Here is a 23128-nt window from a genome sequence, read left to right as displayed (position 1 = left end):
GAAGCTCTCAACCTGTTCCACTACAGCCCGTCGATGAGAATGGGGGCGTGCCTATAGGCTGTCTCATCGTTGTCGGTGATCAGGCCTACCACTGTTGTGTCATCGGCAAACTTAATGATGTTGTTGGAGTCGTGCCTGGCCATGCAGTCATGGGTGAACAGGGAGTACAGGAGGGGACTGAGCACGCACCCCTGAGGGGCCCCCTTGTTGAGGATCAGCGTGGCAGATGTGTTGTTACCTATCCTTACCACCTGGGGGAGGCCCGTCAGGAAGTCCAGGATCCAGTTGCAGAGGGAGGTGTTTAGTCCCAGGATCAGCTTAGTGATGAGCTTTGAGGGCACTATGGTGTTGAACACTGAGCTGTAGTCAATGAATAGCATTCTCGCGTAGGTGTTCCTCTTGTCCCGGTGGGAAAGGGCAGTGTGGAGTGCAATAGAGATTGCATAATCTGTGGATCTCTTGGGGCGGTATGCAAATTGGAGTGAGTCTAGGGTTTCTGGGATATTGATGTTGATGTGAGCCATGACCAGCCTTTCAAAGCACTTCATGGCTGCAGACGTCAGTGCTACGGGTCGGTAGTCATTTAGGCAGGTTATCTTAGTGTCCTTGGGCACGGGGACTATGGTGGTCTGCTTGAAACATGTTGGTATTACAGACTCAGTCAGGGACATGTTGAAAATGTCAGTGAAGACACTTGCCAGTTGGTCAGCACATGCTCGGAGTACACGTTTTGGTAATCCGTCTGGCCCTGCGTCCTTGTGAATGTTGACCTGCTTAAAAGTTTTACTCACATCGGTTACGGAGAGCGTGATCACATAGTCATCCGGAACAGCTGGTGCTCTCATGCATGCTTCAGTGTTGCTTGCCTCGAAGCGAGCATAGAAGTGGTTTAGCTCGTCTGGTAGGCTTGTGTCACTGGGCAGCTCGCGGCTGTGCTTCCCTTTGTAGTCTGTAATAGTTTTCAAGCCCTGCCACATCCGACGAGCGTCAGAGCCGGTGTAGTACGATTCAATCTTAGTCCTGTATTGACTCTTTGCCTGTTTGATGGTTCGTTGGAGTGCATAGCGGGATTTCTTATAAGCGTCCGTGTTAGAGTCCCGCTCCTTGAAAGCGGCAACTCTACCCTTTAGCTCAGTGCGGATGTTGCCTGTAATCCATGGCTTCTGGTTGGGGTATGTACGTACGGTCACTGTGGGGACAATGTCATCGATGCACTTATTGATGAAGCCAGTGACTGATGTGGTGTACTCCTCAATGCTATCTGAAGAATCCCAGAACATGTTCCAGTCTGTGCCAGCAAAACAGTCCTGTAGCTTAGGATCTGCGTCATCTGACCACTTTTTTATTAACCGAGTCACTGGTGCTTCCTGCTTTAGTTTTTGCTTATAAGCAGGAATCAGGAGGATAGAGTTATGGTCAGATTTGCCAAATGGAGGGCGAGGGAGAGCTTTGTATACGTCTCTGTGTGTGGAGTAAAGGTGGTCTAGAGTTTTTTTCCCTCTGGTTGCACATTTAACATGCTGGTAGAAATTAGGTAGAACAGATTTTAGTTTCCCTGCATTAAAAAGTCCCCGGCCACTAGGAACGCTGCCTCTGGGTGAGCGTTTTCCTGTTTAGTTATGGCCTTATACAGCTCATTGAGTGCAATCTTAATGCCAGCATTGGTTTGTGGTGGTAAATAGACAGCTATGAAAAATATAGATGAAAACTCTCTTGGTAAATAGTGTGGTCTACAGCTTATCATAAGATACTCTACCTTAGGTGAGCAAAACCTCGAGACTTCCTTAGTATTTGATTTTGTGCACCAGCTGTTGTTTACAAATATACACAGACCGCCACCCCTTGTCTTACCGGAGTCAGCCGTTCTATCCTGCCGATGTAGCATATATCCCGTCAGCTGTATGTTGTCCATGTCGTCGTTCAGCCACGACTCGGTGAAACATAAGATATTACAGTTTTTAATGTCCCGTTGGTAGGATAACCATAATATTAGGTCATATAATTTATTTTCAAATGATTGAACATTGTCTAATAGGATTGATGGAAGAGGCAGTTTACTCGCTCGCCGTCGGATCCTTACAAGGCACCCCGACCTACGTCCACGATATCGCCGTCTCTTTTTCCTGCAAATGACAGGGATTTGGGCCTTGTCGGATGTCTGTAGGATATCCTTCGCGTCCGACTCGTTGAAGAAAAAATCTTCGTCCAATACGAGGTGAGTAATCGCTGTCCTGATATCCAGAAGCTCTTTTTGGTTATAAGAGACGATGGCAGAAACATTATGCGAAAAAACACATTTTATTAAACACACGTAATAGTACAATTGGTTAGAGGGCTGTAAAACAGCAGCCATCTTATCCGGCGCCATCTTGAAATAGAAATAACCAGCATGGCTACCACAGCATTCTACAGCGATATGCCATTCCATCTGGTTTGGGCTTAGTGGGTCTATCATTTGCTTTTCAACAGGACAACGACCCAACACACCTCCAGGCTGTGTAAGGGCCATTTGACCAAGGAGAGTGATGGAGTGCTGCATCAGATGACCTCGCCTCCACAATCCCCCGTCCTCAACCCAATTGAGATGGTTTGGGATGAGTCGGACCGCAGAGTGAAGGAAAAGCAGCCAACAAGTGCTCAGCATATGTGGGAACTCCTTAAAGACTGTTGGAATTCCGGGTGACTGTTGGCATTCCGGGTGAAGCTGGTTGAGAGAATGCCAAGAGTGTGCAAAGCTGTCATCAAGGCAAAGGGTGGCTAATTGAAGATTCTCAAATATAAAATGTACTTTGATTTGTTTAACACTTGTTTGGTTACTACATGATTCCATATGTGTTATTTCATAGTTTTGATGTCTTCACTATTATTCTACATTGTAAAAAATAGTAAAAATAAAGAAAAACCCTTGAATGAGTAGGTGTGTCCAAACTTTTGACTGGTACTGTATGTACAGAATGTATATGAGCTCTCTGCCTAGGCTGCCACTAGGCGCCATGACAACTATAGAACTATCAAAATACCAGGAAGTAGGCCTACCAATTGCTACTAACCACATAATTGCTCAAAAGAATCAGCATTACCAATACTTGTATGGATCATGGTACTTTATTACTGGAACCAACAGATATGTTTTCCCACTAGTTGTGGCTCATTCTAAGCATCATTTTTATTAATTTTTACGAGCCAAACTACTCTACAGTATATCATGATTATAGAGTGTCCATTTGCCTCATGGATCAGTGCTCAGGTGTGATACAGTAGATTCTTAGCTAGTCCTTGGCTCGGTCTTGGCAGGAGGCTTTCTCAGAAGTAGCTGGCAACAGATGCAGGCAGTTTTCAGTGACTCACGTGGCATCGACAGGCTGTCACACCTATGGCCACTTTCACTGTAAATCACCTTATGTGCTCTTCTGGACATTTTTCATTCTTCAACAAATCTGTGATTTATTCACTTAATATGTAGATGCGGGTATAATAAGTCGGTATAAACCCTCCCCCTTCTCCTGAGGGCCATAAGTATAGGAGCTTCAGCATGTGCTTGTCTCTGTGAGGAGGACATTTCAGGATAATTGTAATAGGATTTGGTGGCTATCTATAGTAAGGATAGAGAGAGGTTAGAAGTGGTTACTCATTCTTTCCTCAACAGGAAGAATCAACCAAAATAATCTGATACTTCTTCTTCAGTCAACATTGTCATTCTAAACACCCCCACGGAAAATGCAAGCCGCAGACAGGATATTGTGTATAGAAAGCTGATTGTGCATAATCATTGATCAATGCAACACAGTGTGTATGTATGGCTATAGGCTATGTGCAGGGACTTTTAAAGTTAGCAAGTATTAGCCTACAAATATTATATTTATGTTTGAAATGATAAGAGAATCCATGACAGTTTATAAACTCTATAATTGCATTTGCTTCATGGGATGTGGGAAACCCCTTCAGAAAGGGATTGTTCTGTGTAGCCACAAGGCCAAGAGTCCTATCAATAGCTCTCTAAGCCAGTCATTTGAGCTCCCCCACTTGTCCCTGGCAAGACTGCCCTTCACTTTCATTGCACTCATATTTTAAAGGACTAATGACACTGAAACACTACAGATGCTTGCCAATACAGCCTGCTATGCCAATATTGAGACTTAAGCCCATACTGTCACATTTTATGTTGCACACATACAGTATTGCTCATTTGACAATATGAAAATTGGGCTTGTTCACATAAAACACTTGGAGATGCAGAGAGTGGTCACAGTTATGTCAATTAGTCATGTTACGTCCTGCAGCACTGCAGCAAGGTTGTCATGTGAAAATCAACTGTGCTAAATACTACAGTATGGCCTGACCTGTTTGGATATACCTTGTGAAGGCAAATGTATCCTTACATTTTATTTGCAAAGTAATCATCCCATCTTGAACTGTTACTGCTAACTCCTAACAGTATTACCTGCAATGAGGGGTCTGTCTTTTTATTTAATTAGTTATCTCATTCAAACACCTGTGCATCCTTTAGACGAGTTGAAATTAAACCGGCATCTTTTTATTTGTCCTTCGCTGTCTGTGCGACTGAATATCCCACAGATACTGTATTCTCATGTCATAGTTTTTGGGCTCTGTCTGCTAATCACAACTGATTGTATTTCTACGGGGGAGTTGGAGATGCAGATCTATTTTGGTGTCTGAGGCTTTTCTAACCTGGGGTTAATTCTCCTCTATAGCCGTGATTAAAAGAGAGTTGCAGGGAGGTCAGGCCCATGCGATGACAGCGTAACAGGCCTTGGGGAACCAGGGAGGGAGGGTGGCTGGACCGACCAGGGATAGCTAAGAGAGATATAATAAGAATTTGTCTATTTCCACAGGGCACTAAACCTGTGCCCTTGTCTTGATGAAGAAGTGAACATACACATGCAAACACACACACACACACCTCACAGGTTTGACCTACAACAACCTTTGGTGTTTGCGCATGTTAGTGCTAATTTAACTTGAGCAAGATGGCCGTTGACAAAGAATTCTTAGAACCATGACATACAGGAAATAGCAGACAGAAATCTATATGCTGTTAATTAACTGATGTGATAAGTGGTGATTTGTTTGTTTCCTGTATCATATATCTCTGATTTGAGTGTTTCTTGGGTTAAGGAAGGAGTGGCCAATGTGCTGCAGAGTTGAGAGGATATCTGCTTTAAAACATTGATTATCAATCCATAATAGAGCCTCTGCTGCCGGCCACATTTAGATGGATGGGAGGAAATATTGCACTCTGCTCTGTCATCTGTGCCTTACAAAACCATTTCTGGTATTGCTCACATCATCATACCAGGTTAACTAGAATAAGTAACTAGTATGCATACACACACATGCACACACACTGATGTTTGTGTGTAATAAGAGTTGTCTCAGCTATCTGATCATGACTCATTTTCTATTTTTTTGTTTCTTTGTCTTTCAGTTCCTGGCCTTTGTCTCTGTCTTCTTCATCGTTCTATCAACAATCTCATTATCACTCAATACCTTGCCAGAGCTACAAGTCGTTGATGAGTTTGGACAGGTCAATGACAATCCCAGCCTAGCGCATGTTGAAGCTGTGTGCATCGCCTGGTTCACAATGGAGTACCTCCTACGCTTCCTCTCTTCTCCTGACAAGTGGCAGTTCAGCAAAGGCCCACTGAATGTCATTGATTTACTAGCTATCCTGCCCTACTATGTAACTATTTTCCTGACCGAATCCAACAAAAGTGTTCTGCAGTTCCAGAATGTCAGACGAGTGGTCCAGATATTCCGTATCATGAGAATCTTAAGAATTCTAAAACTGGCCAGACATTCCACTGGACTGCAGTCCCTTGGGTTCACCCTTCGGCGCAGTTACAATGAACTGGGTCTGTTGATATTGTTTCTGGCTATGGGCATCATGATCTTCTCCAGCCTGGTATTCTTTGCAGAGAAAGACGAAGATGCCACCAAATTCACTAGTATTCCTGCTTCATTCTGGTGGGCTACCATTACCATGACAACTGTAGGTTATGGGGACATTTATCCACAAACTCTTCTTGGTAAAATAGTCGGTGGGCTCTGCTGTATTGCAGGTGTGTTGGTCATTGCATTGCCCATCCCTATCATTGTGAACAACTTCTCAGAGTTCTACAGGGAGCAGAAGAGACAGGAGAAAGCCATCAAGAGGAGAGAGGCCTTGGAGCGGGCCAAGAGGAATGGCAGTATTGTGTCTATGAATCTGAAGGATGCGTTCGCTCGCAGTATGGAGCTGACGGACGTTATGGTGGAGAAAGGTGACGAGAAACAGCCAATGGATAACCATCTCTCACCAAGTAGGTGGAGCAGTAGGCACGGCAACGCTGAGGCTAGTCCAAAATCCCAGGCGAGGTATAAAGAGGTTGCTCAACTGGGATCTCCAGATAGGGTAAATCCTCCAAGAACCAGCCCACAGCACCTGAATGCCCAGATATTGGAGGAGATGTACAACAAGATGACGACCACTGCCAACGTTGGCTCGGGAGCTCCACATGAACAAGGACAGAAGCTTAAGGAGAACATGGAAATGAGGGTGGTGTCTTCCGGACTAAAGCCCCCCCTAATTAGGGAACGAGCCAGCGGTGACCTCAGGAGCCCATCCAGTGTGGACAGCTTCGCTAGCTGCACTACAGAGTTCAGTGTGGCAGAAAGCAGTGCCCTCCTCCCTAACGTAGCAGGACGGAAGGCTCCTCCTCCCCTCGACCTCAGCCAGATCACCTCTATGGAACCAAAAACCCAAGAGAAAGTTCCGCCAGCCACCATCATCAAGGAGGGTCTTTATGAGTTTGTCTCAAGTAATGCAGAGGGGGCATCACAGGGGGAGGATAATCAAAGCTTTGACATGAGTGTTGAAAGCATCCGCAGTTCTCTCAGAGGCAACCCACAGAAGACGAAAACTCTAAAAGTGAATTTCATTGAATCTCAGGCAGAGATACCATCAACGCCTCCCAGTGCTACTCTGTCTCCACCAGAATACCCGCCCTCCCCACCCCCAGGCCAGGCCCCGGTGACCAGCCCACGGGCAGGACAGTCAGGGCAAGGAGAGGATGCAGCCCAGGGCTTAGAGGGCAAAGGTCAGCCTACCAGCTTAAGCCACAGCGGAAATCACATGGACAGGGCTGCCGTCTTCAGCCCTTTGTCACCTAAATCACCCAACTGCACTACTCAGGAAGTGGTTGTTGCCGGCAACGGTGAAGGAGAGGCAGGCAACAGCCAAATGGAAAATCACATAGTTCTGGATGGAAGTCTGTCTCCGTCTTGTGAAACAAGCATGTGACGAGTATAGGTGGAAGGTCAAGGAAAGATGAAACAGACTCTCTATTTGTCTATGAAGAACAAAAAGATGAAGCACACTAATGTATTGAACAATAAGTTGTCTGCATGGCTTGACAATTATTTTTTCTGATAACATCACTGTTTCTGAAGACCTATGAGAGCTGCTGCTTGCTGCAGACATTGAACTTATAACAGTGGATTTTACTATAAGGCTCCAATGTGAGCAACAAAAAAAAACTAGTATGAATGAGGACATTTATGAACAAATTGTACATTATGGTCCTGGACTTTTTACGTAGCTAGCTGTACATTGCAAGTTTCTTTTTGTAGCTTGCTGAATATTTTTTTCTGAAGTGTGGTGGGACAAGGACATCGACTGAAGAGGGGAATGTGGAAAGACTGGGATTTTTATATAAGGCCTCATCATTTGTCGAGCAGTATCAATGTCATATCATATTCTGTTACTTGATATGACTTGCATTAATTAGCAAAGTTTCAATTCCATCTCATGTTATTGTATCTGTTTAGATTTTGCATTGTTCTCAATCAAGTCAACCGAGAGATATATTGTATATGGAACAAGCAAGGGCCTCCTAGTTCAGGGAAATGAGAAATGAAACTAAGCAAAAAGAAAAGAAAGTGCAGCATATTATATAGCAATTGTTAAACATCTGCCTATATGGAAATAGACCAATAAGAAAATACAGTTTTAAAAATAGCCTATACATGACTATCTATGATTGCTTTTAAATACTTTATATTCTACTATGTTATATTCTGTTCATGTGAATGAGCTTATGTCCCTCATTTATATGTTTAGCATTGTTGTGGTGCAACCCTGCATCGATGGAATGGGAAATGGACAAGCCACATCAGTATTGCATGGCACCTCATGTACCGGTATTTACACTATGACAAAAGTGATTAGATAATGGCATTATACTATTGAAAATATTATCATACAGCAGCAATTCATTCACTGAGATACAGATCATTTCAACTGAATGGTTTTTCAGGTTCTTCACTAAAATGGACATGTATTATTACTGAGTACCAGATCCATTGTGATCAAAGGAAATCTGTGTTGTTACACTCCTCACTGTATTTATGTTGTTGTAATGCTGCCTTTTGCATAGAGAAGTGCAGAAAATGTATTGGATATGTACATGTATGTATGCTAGTTGGAACAATTACTGTGTATGTTTGATGTGTCAAGTTTAATTTATATTGTATGGGGATGATTGTGGTCACAGTAGGTCTAATACTGCAGGGTTTCCCAATCTCGGTCCTGGGCATCCCCCCCGGGTGCACGTTTTGGTTTTTTCCCTAGCACTACACAGCTGATTCAAATAATCAAAGCTTGATGATGAGTTGGTTATTTGAATCAGCTGTGGGCAAAAACCAAAACGTGCACCCAGGGGGGCCCTGGGACTGATTTTGGGAAACCCTGCAATACAGTACAGCACTTAGGAAGAAAGTGTAACACTGCCCTCTAAAGACGGAGGATTTTAAGGCACTTTAATTAATCCAAGAATTCATGCATATCTCTGATTGGAATGCATCTTAATATTGAAGAAAGTAACATCTTTATTGAATTAATTGTGCATTTTCAAGTATTGCATGGCACATCTCAACTGTTGCAGCTTTAAAATAAACTATACTTATAAATCTGAACTGAATCAGGAGGGCCATCTGCAGACAATCTGAATAATACAGTATATTAACTATATCAACTACTGCGCTTATATTCTATTTAAAGTAGATCATGTTACCATATTATGTTTTGTTTGCTTGTATGATTGATTCCATTTTTCTAAGATAAAATGGATCAGGACTGTAATAATTCCTGGTAAATGTATGAATTGTGTGCCTTTTCATAAATATAAATTTATGAGAAGGCGAAAACCTACATAATTTGGCTGGTTCATAGAGATCTATAAATAATGTATTTCTAGTAGGGAGATATATGAGGTGATGATATGCAAATAGCTATTGTACTGAGTTATCATGTTTTGTATAACTTGAAAGCTTTGTCATATCATGGCTTACGTCCTCCTTTCAAAGTACCATTTGTTGTCAGTAATGTACAGTACAGTACAGTAGGCTTATATTAGTTCATAATTGAGATGTCAGGGCAACAGGAAGAGTTACTGCAGTGACACTCCCTGATATAACACCACCTCATTCACCAAGTCATCTGTAAAACCTCAATGTCCATTTGTATTTTGGTTGTAATTATCTTACATTATTTTGTACAGTTAGCTCTATCATACTCATATCCTCAAATCAATACTTACAACCACAGCGTAATGTAGGTAACTATAGGGTCAATTCCTCATCTGCCTGCTTTTTGTGATGTTCCTTCCATACCCCATTTTCTTTGGTTGTTTTAAAGGTATGTGACCATAGTAATCTTAATTGTAAGTCAACATAACTTGATAGTGAATGAATAGTAACTTATTGTTTCCAATAAGTTGATTACCATATGCAAGACAAATAAAATGTGCTCATGTGACCCTGCCTTTGTGATTGTGTGCTTACAGAGGGGTCTTCAAGATTCTCTCTTTACATGTCATGGACATTTTCAAAAATAAGGTGAATAGACCAGACATATACAGTATGAGAGGAGAGAACAAAAACACATTTTCTGGGGCAAATGTGCTACATTCCCTTCTATTGAATGGCACTGTAGTAGCCCCTGTCTAGGAACCGTCCAACCAAGTCCATCAGGGAGCTCTCAATTCAGTGATAATCAGTCAATCCCTGGCTGTCAAATGAACTTCAATAAAAAAGCATTGAACCAGGGATATGTTTAGGGGAAGTGCTATAGTGATGATTGAATGATAATGCAACAGCAATAGATTTACCTTACACTTGTACCTAATGTCCAGAATTCTCTGTTTATTTTAGGAAGAAGGCGGGACTGATTTACACACGCTAGTCTTCTAACAATAAGGATAGGTTTAATCATTACACTTGGAAGTCGGAGGAGTGAGGTTAAAGAAAAGTGGAATATGTTTTGAGTGAATACGGAATGGAGGATCACACAGAACTTTTGGAAGAGCTAGAGAAGGAAATTGAATGTGACGAGAGTGAGGATGAATTAAATGTGGTGGCAGGTGCAGTGATGGCTGCTGAAAAGGAGCTGAGTGTAGAGGGAAGCGGTGTGATGAGGAAGGTTGGCGTCAAGTGCAAAAAGAGGGATACGTGCTCCAGTAGTTCAGAGATGGAACCTGACGAAAGTGAGGATGAATTACCTGCGGTGAGGACCGCCGAGTTCGAGCCTCGTCCCGATGATGACAAGGATGATTCTGGCCCAGTAGGAGTGAGATTTGTGGAGAGAATGGATCCTTGTATTCTGACTGATCCATATGTGGTGTCTGGTTGGGTGGAGAAGAGGTTGGGGACTGTTGAGTCGGTGAAAGTAACGCGAAGTGGACTCGTGATGATTTAGTGTGCTTCTGTCCAGAGGGAGCAGGCACTTCGGACGACGCGACTAGAGACAAGAACTGTGACTTGCTTTGCTCTCCGGAACAGGGTGCTGTTGAAAGGAGTGATAACGGGGTGGCATTAAGTGTTGAGGAGGCTCAGCTGAAATTGAAGATTCCTGGTGTCTGTGACGCCTGCCATTTGGTGTGATGCAGACACGGTGGAAAACATGGTGAAACGGAGAAGACATTGTCTGTCCTGTTGAGTTTTGATGCAGAGTCTTTGCACGACAAGGTCAAGTTTGGATGTGTTAGTTATCCAGTGAGAGCCAAGCTTATGGCCATGTTGCAGCAGTGTGTAGGAGGGAGATTCCTAGATGTGAGAAGTGTGCAGGAGGGCATGAGACGAAGGAATGTGTAGTATCAGTGGAAAACGTTGTGTGTGTTAGCTGTGGGGTGCCCATGGAACTGGAGACCGGAGGTGTCAGGTGAGAGAAAGGCAGGTTGAAGTTGCCTGGGTCAGAGTAGTACAGAAAGTGTCATATGCTGAAGCAGTGAAGAGAGTGGTAGAGTAAGATGGGTACAGGGTGAGGGATCCTGAGACGATTCCTGTGAGTAGGCAGAGACCAATAGAGAGGGATGGGAATAATATGTGCTTCAGTCAGGTGGGTTTCTTAGCATTCATAGCCATGGTTGTCAACTGTACTGCAGAAATGGAATGTAAGTCCCAGAAAATAGAGGTTGTGGTGGCAGCTGCAGAGAAGTACATGGGATTGAGGTTTTACTGGAGAAGATTGGCAGGGGATGTTGAGTGGTAGTGTTCTGTCCTCCTAGACCGTTGGCCTGGAGTAAGCTTAGATAGGGTTAAATAGTGGAATGGGGTGGTGTTTAAAAATAATAATAATATATATATATACTTTTTTGTATGTGTGTGTGTGTATATATATATATATATATATATGTATATATGTGTGTGTGTGTGTGTGTGTGTGTGTGTGTGTGTGTGTGTGTGTGTGTGTGTCTGTGTCCTTTTCTCCTTTTGTATTACGAAGTATAATGGATTTATAGCATACTCCAGTTTGGGGGCGGTAATGCAACACATTGGATGCCAACCGCCGTTAAACTCCAAAGAAGAAGAAAATAAGAATTATGCGCAGTGCTTTGTGCAAGTTGATCCTCGTGAACAAGCAGTAGTACTATCAACAAAGTAGCAACTAGCAACAATTAGTACAACAGCTGCACAATAGGCTATCAAAGTGAAGTTTGTTGTCTGATCTTTCCTCAAAATTGTCATGGTCTGGAAATCTTTCTGAAGGCCTATTTCTTACCATGAATATTTTTGTTGAATTCTGCTTAGTGTCGTGCAAAGTTCTCTGGACTTTTGTGTTGGCTGGAACGAGATGGCTTGTGCGTCCTAAAGAGAAGAATGTAATGGGTCAGGTTTGTGTGATCACTGGGGCGGGAAGCGGCCTTGGAAGACACTTTGCCAAGGAGTTTGCGAGAAGAGGTGCTACGGTCGTCCTTTGGGACATCAATTGGGAAAGTAACGAGGAGACTGCTGAGATCGTGCGACAAATCTACAGCGACATTACCAGTAGGAACCCTGAAAGTTGGCAAACTGCTGCTTTCTGAAATTATACTACTTTACTTTTAAAGGGGAAATCATTAAATTTTACACTTTTAGTCATTTAACAGACGCTCTTATCCAGAGCGACTTACAGGAGCAATTAGGGTTAAGTGCCTTGCTCAAGGGCACATCGACAGATTTTTCACCTAGTCGGCTCGGGGATTAGAAGCAGCGACCTTTCGGTTACTGGCACAACGCTCTTAACCACTAAGCTACCTGCCGCCCCACAAATCATGAGTTGTTACATGAATGTTTGGACATATAAATTAATATGTACCCATTGATTCTTGAATAATATAACTGATAAATGCTTAATGAGCTTAGTTTAACTGTTGTGCCCCATCAGAATCCCAAAAATAAATGTAAAGTAACACTTTATAGAATCAAAACATGGTTAAAACTATAATTTTGCTATCATGGATGGTCGATCCTTGCATCCCTAGCTCAATGAATTTGAGTGATTACATTTCTCCAGCCCCATCCCTCGGCTTTTTACTGAAACTGCTAAATTGCCCTTTAAAGGTGCAATCCAATATTTCTAGGGTTGGTCATTTCAATGTACATTTTAGCAGACGCTCTTATCCAGAGCGAAGTACAGTTAGTGAGTGCATACATTTTTCATACTGGCCCCCCGTGGGAAACGAACCCACAACCCTGGCGTTGCAAACGCCATGCTCTACCAACTGAGCTACACGGGACTATATGTAGACCTATTGATTTTTTTAAAGAGTAGCCTATGATTCATATTATGATTTACATTATAACCCAAAAACTAGGACATAATCCATTGTTATTGTGTTGTCATAGGACACTTAGGTAGGCCTACACTATTTCGTTTCAAATGATATGATGGACAAATATGTATCTCTAATATAATTCCTTTAACACTAAAGATTGAGGGATATCAGAAAATAAATTGCTGTTTGTGTTTGCAAATGTTATGGAATGCACCTTGAAATATTGTTCCACTAAACCAGACAAGGACCATCTCCCCTGCTCTACAGGTCCAGTGGATGGTGAGGGAGATGTATCTCAGATTCAGCCCAAGGTCTACACTTATCTGTGTGATGTAAGCAAGAGAGAGGAGGTGTACTTGACTGCAGATAAGGTGCAACGTGAAGTGGGCAACATTGATATCCTGATCAACAATGCTGGGGTGGTCTCAGGACATCACCTGCTGGAGTGTCCAGATGAACTCCTAGAGCGCACCATGATGGTCAACTGCCACGCTCACTTTTGGGTCAGTTGCATTGCACTCAACCTGATCACTTAGTTTCACATGGACTACTCCAGTGACACTGAAGTGTATTTCCAAAGGAGATGGGATAGACCTATATGAATATCTGCTTAGGACTCATTTTTCTACAGTAATATCAGTTGTCACTTGCCATGCAATGTTTGTATTCTTACCATAAGAATGCTTTTGGCATGTTTTTCAATTTCAGACTACCAAGGCTTTTGTTCCCAAGATGCTTGAGCTGAACCATGGACACATTGTGACGGTAGCCAGCTCCCTGGGTCTGTTCACCACTGCTGGTGTTGAGGTTAGCAGGATATTCTCCACTGATAAAACTACAGTATACCTTCTTACAGTATACAAGAGTATTTTATCAAACCAATTTCTATCTCAAATTCTGTCTTTTACCAGGACTACTGTGCCAGCAAGTTTGGTGCTATAGGCTTTCATGAGTCCCTCAGCCACGAGCTGAAAGCAGCTGAGAAAGACAGGATAAAGATGACGCTGGTCTGTCCTTTCTTAGTTGATACTGACATGTTCAAAGGTTGTAAAATCAAGTAGGTAAAGTGTTACATTAACAAGTGTATTCATATCTGAACACAGTGCTAATTTATTCTTGGCATCATCAAATATGAAATCATGCAAAGACACCACAAACTAATTGATGACTATTTTTGTCCCATCAGGAAAGAGATTGCCCCACTCTTCCCTCCGTTGAAGCCAGAGCAGTGTGTGCAGCAGGCAATGAGGGCTATCCTAACAGACCAGCCCATGATCTGTACACCTCGGATTATGTACATAGTCTGTTTCATGAAGACGTAAGTAGTACACAACCTGAATATCCAGATACCCAGGTTTTGTCAAACAACTATCTCTTAGGTAAACTTAATGACATCCAATGACTGTAAGTCGCTTTGGATAAAAGCGTCTGCTAAATGGCATATTATATTATATTATTATTGTATATTCTCTGATTTCCCCCCTCTTGCAGGGATTGTGCCACTATCAAATGTATATCATGGGAGCCATAGCTTTATGTGCTTACTGATCATTTATTCATTTCTGTATCCCTGGCTATTGCAGTGTCTTGCCCTTTGACGCCATCGTTTGCATGTACCAGTTTCTTGGAGCAGACAAATGCATGTACCCGTTCCTGGCTCACCGGAAGGAGGCCATGAACAACAATGAATCCAAGCTGCCTTCCATCCAGCAGCCTGCCATCCAGCAGCTGCCACTGGGAAAAAAAGAATGTTAACATATACCCTTTGACACTCAGATTGATCAGATGGAGATGTTCAGCACATTGTTCCTCTGGAACAAACTACATATGCTGTGTACTTTATTAAGGGTTCACATTGGTTCTTTTGGTTTCTTGAGACCAGTTTTTGTATTTGTCGCAAACATAATAATTCACAGTAAATTTCATTGTTTTGTAGACCCTCACTGTGTATCCCCATCCCGCTCTTTATAAATGAGTTTTGTGTAGAATGTCTTAATTTAGAAAACAGATTTTTGGGAAAGAAGTCCTTTCACTCGGAAGTGCCACATGTTTTTGAATGTGGACACTTCCTAGAATGCTGCCTCTGTTTGCATTCTGGGGATCCTTCCAGACTACGACGTGGCTGAAAGTAATATATCTGTTTGGGCTAAGAAAGAGAAACACGAGATAAGCAATTAACAACAGAGAGATACTGCACCTGTCTGCAGGTGAGGATGTGACAGCACTGTCACTAACCTAAACAGAATAACTCTATTATAACCTTTTCAAGACTTCATCAGTCCTTGACATAAAACGATCAAAGTTGCAATCAATAGTCTCCAATCCTATCATACAAATTGCAAAATTCCTCCAAAGTAACCCCTTTGGGCTAGAACTAAAAATATAGATTGTATTAATAAAAAACAAATCACAAGGCTTCACAATTCATAAAGGTCATGTTAACTGACTGCTATTATCTCATAGAACAAAACGTATAAGATCTCCTAACCCTGTGTTAATCTCAGACCTTATTTTCGGCATTTATTCCAAAACCCTATTCGTCATCCTGATGAGCCCTTCCCAGCTAGCTAGTTTCTGCTTGTGGCAAGAAACTTCAGCAAGAATTTGAAACTCGTCTGCCAAAGCTGGGACTTATTTTTAATGTAGACGTTAATGCCGTAGTTTTACATTTTCGGTGAAAATCACTAGCCTACAATAAATATGCAGAGGAGGCAGACTCGATGCTGCAGGACTGTTTTGAGAATACTGATTGGAATATGTTAAAAGATTCATCCACCCTGTACTCATTCATCAACATTGAGGAATATGCATTGTCAATCACAGGCTTCATTAGGAAATGTGTTGATGATGTTGTACCCACAATGTTAATTTGGACATACCCCAACGAAAAATATCCGTACAATGCTGAGAGCCGGTACTGCAGCATTCAATGATAGCAGAACGAACCCCAATGACTTGGTGGCACGCTACGTGTACAACGCAAGCAGGTACGAGCTCCGCAAATCCATTAGGGACGTAAAAAGACAATGCAAACTGAAACTTGAATTGATGTTCAACAACTCAGACTCGCAATGCATGTGGCACGGACTACAGACTATCACGGACTACAAAGGCAAATCCAGCTGTGTGGTGCCCACTGAAGCCTTCCTCCCAGACGAGCTTAACACATTCTATGCTCGCAAAACCGAGCCATCCAGGAAGACATTCGCTGCTCTGGACGACCAGGTGATTTTGCTCTCAGAGGCTGGTGTGAGGAAAACTCTCAAAAGAGTGAATACTCACAAAGCCGGCGGCCCAGATGGCATCCCTGGCCGTGTCCTCAGAGTATGCCCTGACCAGCTGGTTGGTGTCTTCTTTGACATCTTCAACCTGTCCAAGGCAGAATTCCCTACTTGCTTCAAGGAGACAACCATTGTCCTAGTGTCAAAGAAAAACAAGGTAACTGCCCAAATGACTATCGGCCCATAGCACTCACCCTGGTCATTATGAACAGGTTGGCAATCAAGACCAGCATGCCAGGCACACTGGACTCACTCCAATTGGCCTACTACTCTAAAAGATCCAAGGAAGATGCCATTTCCATCGCTATTCACACGGCCGTAACACATTTGGCCAAGAGGAACACCTATGTGAGAATGCTGTTCATTGACTACAGTTCAGCATTCAACACTATTGTTCCCTCCAAGCTCAGAGCCTTGGGTCTGGACACCACCCTCGGTAATTGGATCCTGGACACATATTGTGAGGATAGGCAACAATCAATAAGGGATCATATCTTTCACCTGGTCAGTCTATGTCATGGAAAGACTCAGTGTAAAATGAGGGATACCTTGAGAAAATCGTACCTCTCTGAACTGAAAATGGATGGCCTTCCCTTAAGTAAAATATATTTTTAGCCGACCCTTTCTGAAGGCTTGAAAAAAATAAAATCCCCCCCACCACATACCCAAAATAATATTTAAAACATAAAGTGGTTAGCAGAGAAAATGCATACCATTATAATAAAAGCACTGCATGAATCTATCATCTTATTTGTGGTCTGAGAAAAATCTTTCTTTTATAAACGCATTTCATGCAATTCTACGTCATTTTACATTACTGGATACGAGCAGAATCTTTCTTAATACCACAATAGAGCTTGACAAAGAATGGGCGCATGCTGCAGCACCAGATACATTTCGATTTCTATACAGACTATTGTTAAAAAAGAGCATAGTCAAAGTCTGGAAAATTTAGCTCAACTGAACCAGTTACAACTGAAGTGTCTGATCATCAATGAATTCAAGAAAAGCCTTCTTCTTTTTTTTAACACAGCAGCCGCATATCATCAGGTAGGCCTATATTCCCTTGTAACTTTTCTTTCATTTGTGAAACTATAATTTTATAATCTATTTTATTTTATTCCATGATAATGTTGTTACAAAACTGATTTATGTTGACTGTGATTAGGGCATGGGAATATAAGAGCATCTGCTAGGCTAAATTCACAAACTAGGCATGCATAGCTCACCTCATGATCCTCAAACCAAAAACTGGCTAAACTCCTGTTTCTAAAAGTTAATTCAAAGGCATTGTAGAATGACTGTATTGTCTAATAAGGCATTTTTAGTTTCATTATTTTTTAATTCTATGTAAGACGTTTTTTACATTTCATTTTCTTTATAGGCATGTTGTTCACATGCTCTTGTTGATGTGTTGTTGAAATGCTGAGTGCTCCTGACAGCCTGTAGTGTGTCACAAATGTTTCACAATGTATTTCTTAAATGGCAGGCTATAGCCTTGAAATAATAATATAGCCGAAATAATTGTGACCGACTGGCTCGATTCGGTCTTATTTTAATGTTTATTTTTTTATTTTTTACATTGGATAAAAGTAGAGACTCAGAGCTAGAAAATGGTATATCATACACTACAGTTGAGGAACAATGGGAAGGTAATTCTGCTTTGAAAGTTGATAAACTTGTAACCCCACTTTTGAAACGGCCCTTGAATGTTTTGGTACACCTACTGGAGAGCTCTCCTTTGTCTACACCCATTCAGCATCGTTCACACCCTCTTAAGCCTTAACCCCACCCATCTTTTTAAGGATTCACATGTGAGGCAATGTGCTAAACAGAGTGAGTATGGTAGTGTACTAAACAACCAAATATTTCAAGACTAAAGGCTGGTATATACTAAGTCTATCGACATGTCTGTAGATAGTTGTCGCAGTGACATTCTATTGTCGTCCGATATCAAACTTTGCGTTGTCGTTATGAAAAAGTATAAACCCAAAAACGACAGGCTGCCTGACATCAGCAGCCTGGTAGTCCAAAATAGCATAACTGCACAGTAAATTCCATAGTGTTAAATATGCAGTGTCAAAGTACATTGACTCTTACAGAGTTATTACTACAACAGTTGGAGTAAGATACCGCCCAGTGTTGGTGAAAAAGTACGTTGTTAAAAGACGCAGTGTCAGACGTACTCTGGAAAGCTCCGCCCACCTACGACTCGTCTCAAACGGACCACACATTTTCACGGCGCCATTTTCTTCATGTGGAATGACTGCGGTAAGTTTCTCCTAAGCGACTATACACACATTATTTGTCATTTTAACAGAAGCAGCATTTAAGAATTACTTTATATCGTTGCTAACAGTGCACTCTAGTTGGTTTTAGGTCTTAAAATGTCGAATTTTAAAAAGGCTAACGTTAACATGTTGTGACTGACTTCTGTCCAGTCCATGTGCCAGCAGTATTAAGCTAACGTTAATTAACATTAACTGACGAACATAACGTTCAAACTAGACAATGTCAGCCCGATTTATTGTAAGTTATGTTAATACAACGTGGAGGGGGGATTGTGTACTTCTTGTTAACGTTCAGATATTACAGGAACATAGCAAAGACTAAGGGGAGTTGGCTAAACTAGCTACAGTTAGCTACGTTAGCTTGACTGGCTAACTATGTGCGGGTGGCATGGATTTATTATGTTAACGGCGGGTAGACATTAACCTTGGACACTGCTTAAGCGGTGTGCCTTTATTTTTTTCCTGGATATTATACAAAATGACTTTCGGGTTTCAAAGCAGCAGCAGTACTGTTAAAATACTTAAGCACTATCTTAGCACACACTTATGGTGTAACGTTTAGCTAACATTATTCAATTCAATGTTATTTATATTGTCAAATCATAACAAGAGTTATCTCAAGACACTTTACAGACAGAGTAGGTCTAGACCACACTCTATAATATACCAAGACCCAACAATTGCAGTAATTGTGCGGGCAAGGCGGTAACATTAATGTTACAAGGATGAAAATCAGACGTTATCCTTTTTAATGTGTTTGACAGTAACTTCAATTTAACTGGCCATTTCTGCAAAAGTGCTGATCATTTCTCAGCACTTTGGTGGCTTGAAACAATATTTTTTCTTATATTTGAGGAAATACTGCTAAAATAAGACCATCAACTTTTTAACTGTGAGAAATTGTACTGATACTATTTGCAGGGAGCATGCTGCTTAAAGCTAAACTTGGAGATGTCCAAAAATTTGTCAGAATAACTGAGCCAAATCTGAAAGACTTTTTGATTGCAGGTAAGAATTTGACAATGTTAGTAATAACTGTCTGAATTTAGCTGTTTAAAATTGATATACTGGAATATTCCTAAAATGATGGGACATGTTAAGTTCTCAGGTTTTTGGAACTGGTCCATTTTTGTACGTCTAAATTTCTTCTGTTTTGCCCTTGGTAACTACACTTTAATTGTGGATGCATTGCTTAAGGTATAGTTATGATGCTACAAAAAAAAACATTTTAATCACTTAATAGTGTTTGTTTAAAACCTATTTTATAGGGTAAGGTAGGTGTACACAGTGAAATTATTATATAAATAATGATTTACTTTTGTTTACACAAGCTTTTATCCCTGTTTTTTCTAGCATTTGCAAAGTTTGGTGTCCCAGCTGTAACAGAAGGTGTGAAAATTGTTGACAGTTCAGGGACTGAATTGGATGATGATGTTTTTGAGGATATTATAAAGGATCCCTCAACTGGGGTGCTAACCATCAAATATGACTCAGGTTTGTTTCAGTTAATTAGACTAATTAATGAATACGTTATTTCTTTGTTTTATGAAGTTCATGGTGTCTATTAAATAAGTGTCTTAGATTATGAGGGAACTATATATAATTCTTTTTCTTCTAAAAATCATGGTTAGAATCTGTCTCCATGGTGGCCTCTTCTGAGCAATCCCAACCATCATCCCTTGATACCTTGGACTCTGAGGATACAGTCATTATTTCAGATAGCCCCTCCAGAAAACGCCAGAGGCTGGATACAGAAGCCAAGCAAGTAAGACAATTCTGACATTTTAAATTCTGTTCTTGAATCTGTTCTCAGAGAATTAAAATTACATTAATATACATTGTAAATTACATGGTTTCAAAACATTTTTGAAGTCCTGATTAGGGATGTCCCGATCAAGTTTTTTTAAGCGCCCTATCCGATTAAAAAAAGTATCTGCTGATATTGAGTCCTGATCAGATACTTTTATTTATTTATTGATAATACAGTGCACACTTCGAGTACATTCAAGTTATTGTCGCTGTCTGGAGGGAGTTTCTTACCATTATTGGCTTTTTCATTGGATTTTTGTAGCACTTGCAATCTTTGAGATTGGATCGGGACATCCTCTGACATCATATTAGTTTATTTCCAGTTTATTTGCAGTGGACATAACATGCAGAATTGTTATGCATTTTGTTTTAAGTTGGTGGAATCAGCTCTTACCAACAAAACCGGTGGGGAACGTATAATAAATGAATACAACCGAACCAAGTCCTTGACGGATGAAACAAGACGCAAAATGGTGAACATGCTGGCAGCTGACATGACAGAAAAGAATGGGTAATTTGTTAATAGTCCTTGTGTTCTCAATCTGTAAATCTAAATCTGAATCTAAGTGAATATGACTGCACAATCCTTTCTTCTTCAATTTTGCAGTACATCTCCACCCAGACAGGTGAAAGAAATGTATGCCAAAGGAATAGTGACCTTATTCCCGTACCTCAGTGACCCATTCTCTAAGAATGGCTATGTGAGTTGCACACAGTAATAGTTGTAATGTTAAATGCTATTGGAAGTTTTTGAATCCTACCAGACCATGTTGTTTTCAATGAAGTATCCATTTTTGTTATCCTTTCATCCTTCAAGGAGCATTATTATGATGGCGAGAGTGGAACTGGGTACTTGGCCTGGAGGATTAAAACTATTCAGAGAGGCACCGCCAAAGACAGGCGATCATCATTCGGAGGTAATACTGGAAAATGTATGGAACAAAACAGTTGCTAGATCAATAATTGCATTTGTTGCACTATTTCTCAGACATATAGTATAATGTGTAACTACATCCTTCAATTCTGCTAGCTCCCTCCCTCTTAGCAAATTTAAAGAAAATATGCATCAGAGACCTACAAAGGACTGTGACATAAGGGGGGGTTGCCTCGACACTGACTGGTCGAGGCAACCCCTGGCAAACTGGCCTTGCAAACTTTAGGGTGATTTAAACCAGTAGATGGCATTTTCATACATTTTTCAACCCACTAACTGCAGATTTCATAAATTGTGAAGAAATAATGTCAATATTAACACCAGCATTGATGCAGGGCTCCACACTAACTTTTTGTCTTGGTTGCACTTGTGCGCCTAACTTTTTTATTTAGGTGCACCAGCACAAAATGTAGGTGCACCCAAATTTTTTCCTTGCGTCGCCATTAACGCCACAATTTCAAGGTCACCTTTTTATCACGCTCCATATACATTCATATATATCATGTAACCACCCCCCCCCTTTGCTGTCCTCTGCCCCTCAGATGGCCAACACCTGTAATTTGGCCTTCTTCCCATTTGGCCTTGGCTAAACCAGCTTGCCACACTCCCTAGCATCAAACATATCATTCATATCATTTAGTTTACAGCTCAAAAAGTATATTTTACAGTGGAGTACTTCCTTTAAAAGTTAGCCAGGCTACTAAAACTTTTGACATGATTGAAATTTTCCCGTGTTGTGTAGAATCAGCCAAAGGATCAACTGGTGAAGACATGTCTGGAGGACCGACTGTCAGACGAGAATCCCAGTTTGTTCCAGAGACTGCCCTGACTGATGATGAGTGCAACAAAGCAATCTCACTGATGAAACATTCTGCTGATGCAGACACAATCAAGAAGAAAATGGAACTGACGTTTGTGTATCGCCGCAAAATGATCCTCGACCCCCAGCAGTCAAGCAACATACTGTCTGAGTTTCCACGTTTTAAAGACGTCAAAAGCTTGGTAATTATGTTATTTTGAAAATACTATGACAAGTGAATTGTTTTGTAAGACATTGTAGTGATACTAGCTAGCTAAACTAGCACGCAATACAATTTGATTGGCTGTCAAATAACTGAAATTGTCACCAACACCACCCCACTCCAGGTTGAACAGGATTTTGTTCTAATGTTCGGAGAGGATACCTCAAGCAAGCTTCTGGAAAGGTGGCCGGTCACGTTCAAGAAAAACATCATCAAACAATGCAGAAAGCTTCCATCCACAAGTGAGCTTGAAGAACTCTTGCTGGCAGCTGATCCTCCTGAGGATGGCACTGAATTGGATGTTGACTTTGGTAAGATGCTTGTAAGCCTACCTTTTGTGTTGTATTGCAATATCAACATTATGTGTAAACATTTAAATATCAACATAATACTAAGAAGCTGGATCTGTGAAAGATTTACGAGTACGTTCTGTAGCAGTATATTGAACAAAACTTTTGAGATTTGACTCAGCCCTGTGGATGTTTTAGTTAGAGAACTTCTTGTGATGTAGAACTGCTGTCTGTCTGGGGGGTCTTTTGTAAAGAAAACAACGTAACTGAAGTGTGTTAACATTGAACTTGTGTTGTTACAGGTTGGGACAGTGATCTGTCATCGGTTTTACTGCTTATACACCTGATTCCACCCTCCGCTCAGGGTCGGAAGAGACCAGGAAAGGTTTCCGCATCCCAAGCAGAGAAAC

The 23128-nt window shown here is 41.3% G+C and overlaps 3 protein-coding genes across 3 annotated transcripts in view; all 3 read left to right on the top strand.

Moving 5' to 3' along the window:
• LOC311146180 (potassium voltage-gated channel subfamily B member 2-like) overlaps positions 1-7300 on the top strand; it is a gene marked incomplete at both ends in the record, with an annotated part of 37397 nt that extends 30097 nt beyond the window's left edge. The window contains one exon of the mRNA XM_084182673.1: positions 5447-7300. Within this exon, the coding sequence (XP_084038799.1) occupies positions 5447-7300 (1854 nt within the window). The remainder of the gene's footprint in view (positions 1-5446) is intronic.
• Positions 7301-11903: 4603 nt separating this feature from the next.
• Positions 11904-15034, top strand: LOC311146184 (retinol dehydrogenase 10-B-like). Its single transcript, XM_084182678.1, has 6 exons — positions 11904-12321; positions 13359-13594; positions 13800-13898; positions 14003-14148; positions 14278-14409; positions 14675-15034. Exons 1-6 carry the CDS (start codon positions 12057-12059, stop codon positions 14844-14846), a joined length of 1050 nt encoding a protein of 349 aa, XP_084038804.1. The 5' UTR covers positions 11904-12056; the 3' UTR covers positions 14847-15034.
• Positions 15035-19057: 4023 nt separating this feature from the next.
• Positions 19058-22316, top strand: LOC311146251 (uncharacterized protein; the record flags this gene model as incomplete). The annotated part of the gene is made up of 8 exons (XM_084182752.1): positions 19058-19671; positions 20017-20157; positions 20295-20428; positions 20847-20983; positions 21080-21173; positions 21290-21389; positions 22149-22255; positions 22290-22316. Exons 1-8 carry the CDS (start codon positions 19590-19592, stop codon positions 22314-22316), a joined length of 822 nt encoding a protein of 273 aa, XP_084038878.1. The 5' UTR covers positions 19058-19589.
• Between the last annotated feature and the right edge of the window lie 812 nt (positions 22317-23128).

The sequence above is a fragment of the Coregonus lavaretus genome (assembly GCF_964263955.1).
Source record: "Coregonus lavaretus genome assembly, chromosome: 19".
Classification (NCBI taxonomy): Eukaryota; Metazoa; Chordata; class Actinopteri; order Salmoniformes; family Salmonidae; genus Coregonus; species Coregonus lavaretus.
The sequence above is the reverse complement of the archived record's forward strand: the minus strand, read 5'-3'. Positions and strand labels throughout refer to the sequence as shown.

What these genes read in the sequence shown, in the direction of transcription:
- LOC311146184 (XM_084182678.1), top strand. Translation starts at nt 12,057, where the DNA reads ATGAATATTTTTGTTGAATTCTGCTTAGTGTCGTGCAAAGTTCTCTGG. An exon ending in AATCTACAGCGACATTACCA is followed by an intron (nt 12,322 to 13,358) that starts GTAGGAACCCTG and finishes CCTGCTCTACAG; the next exon opens with GTCCAGTGGATGGTGAGGGA. An exon ending in TCACCACTGCTGGTGTTGAG is followed by an intron (nt 13,899 to 14,002) that starts GTTAGCAGGATA and finishes GTCTTTTACCAG; the next exon opens with GACTACTGTGCCAGCAAGTT.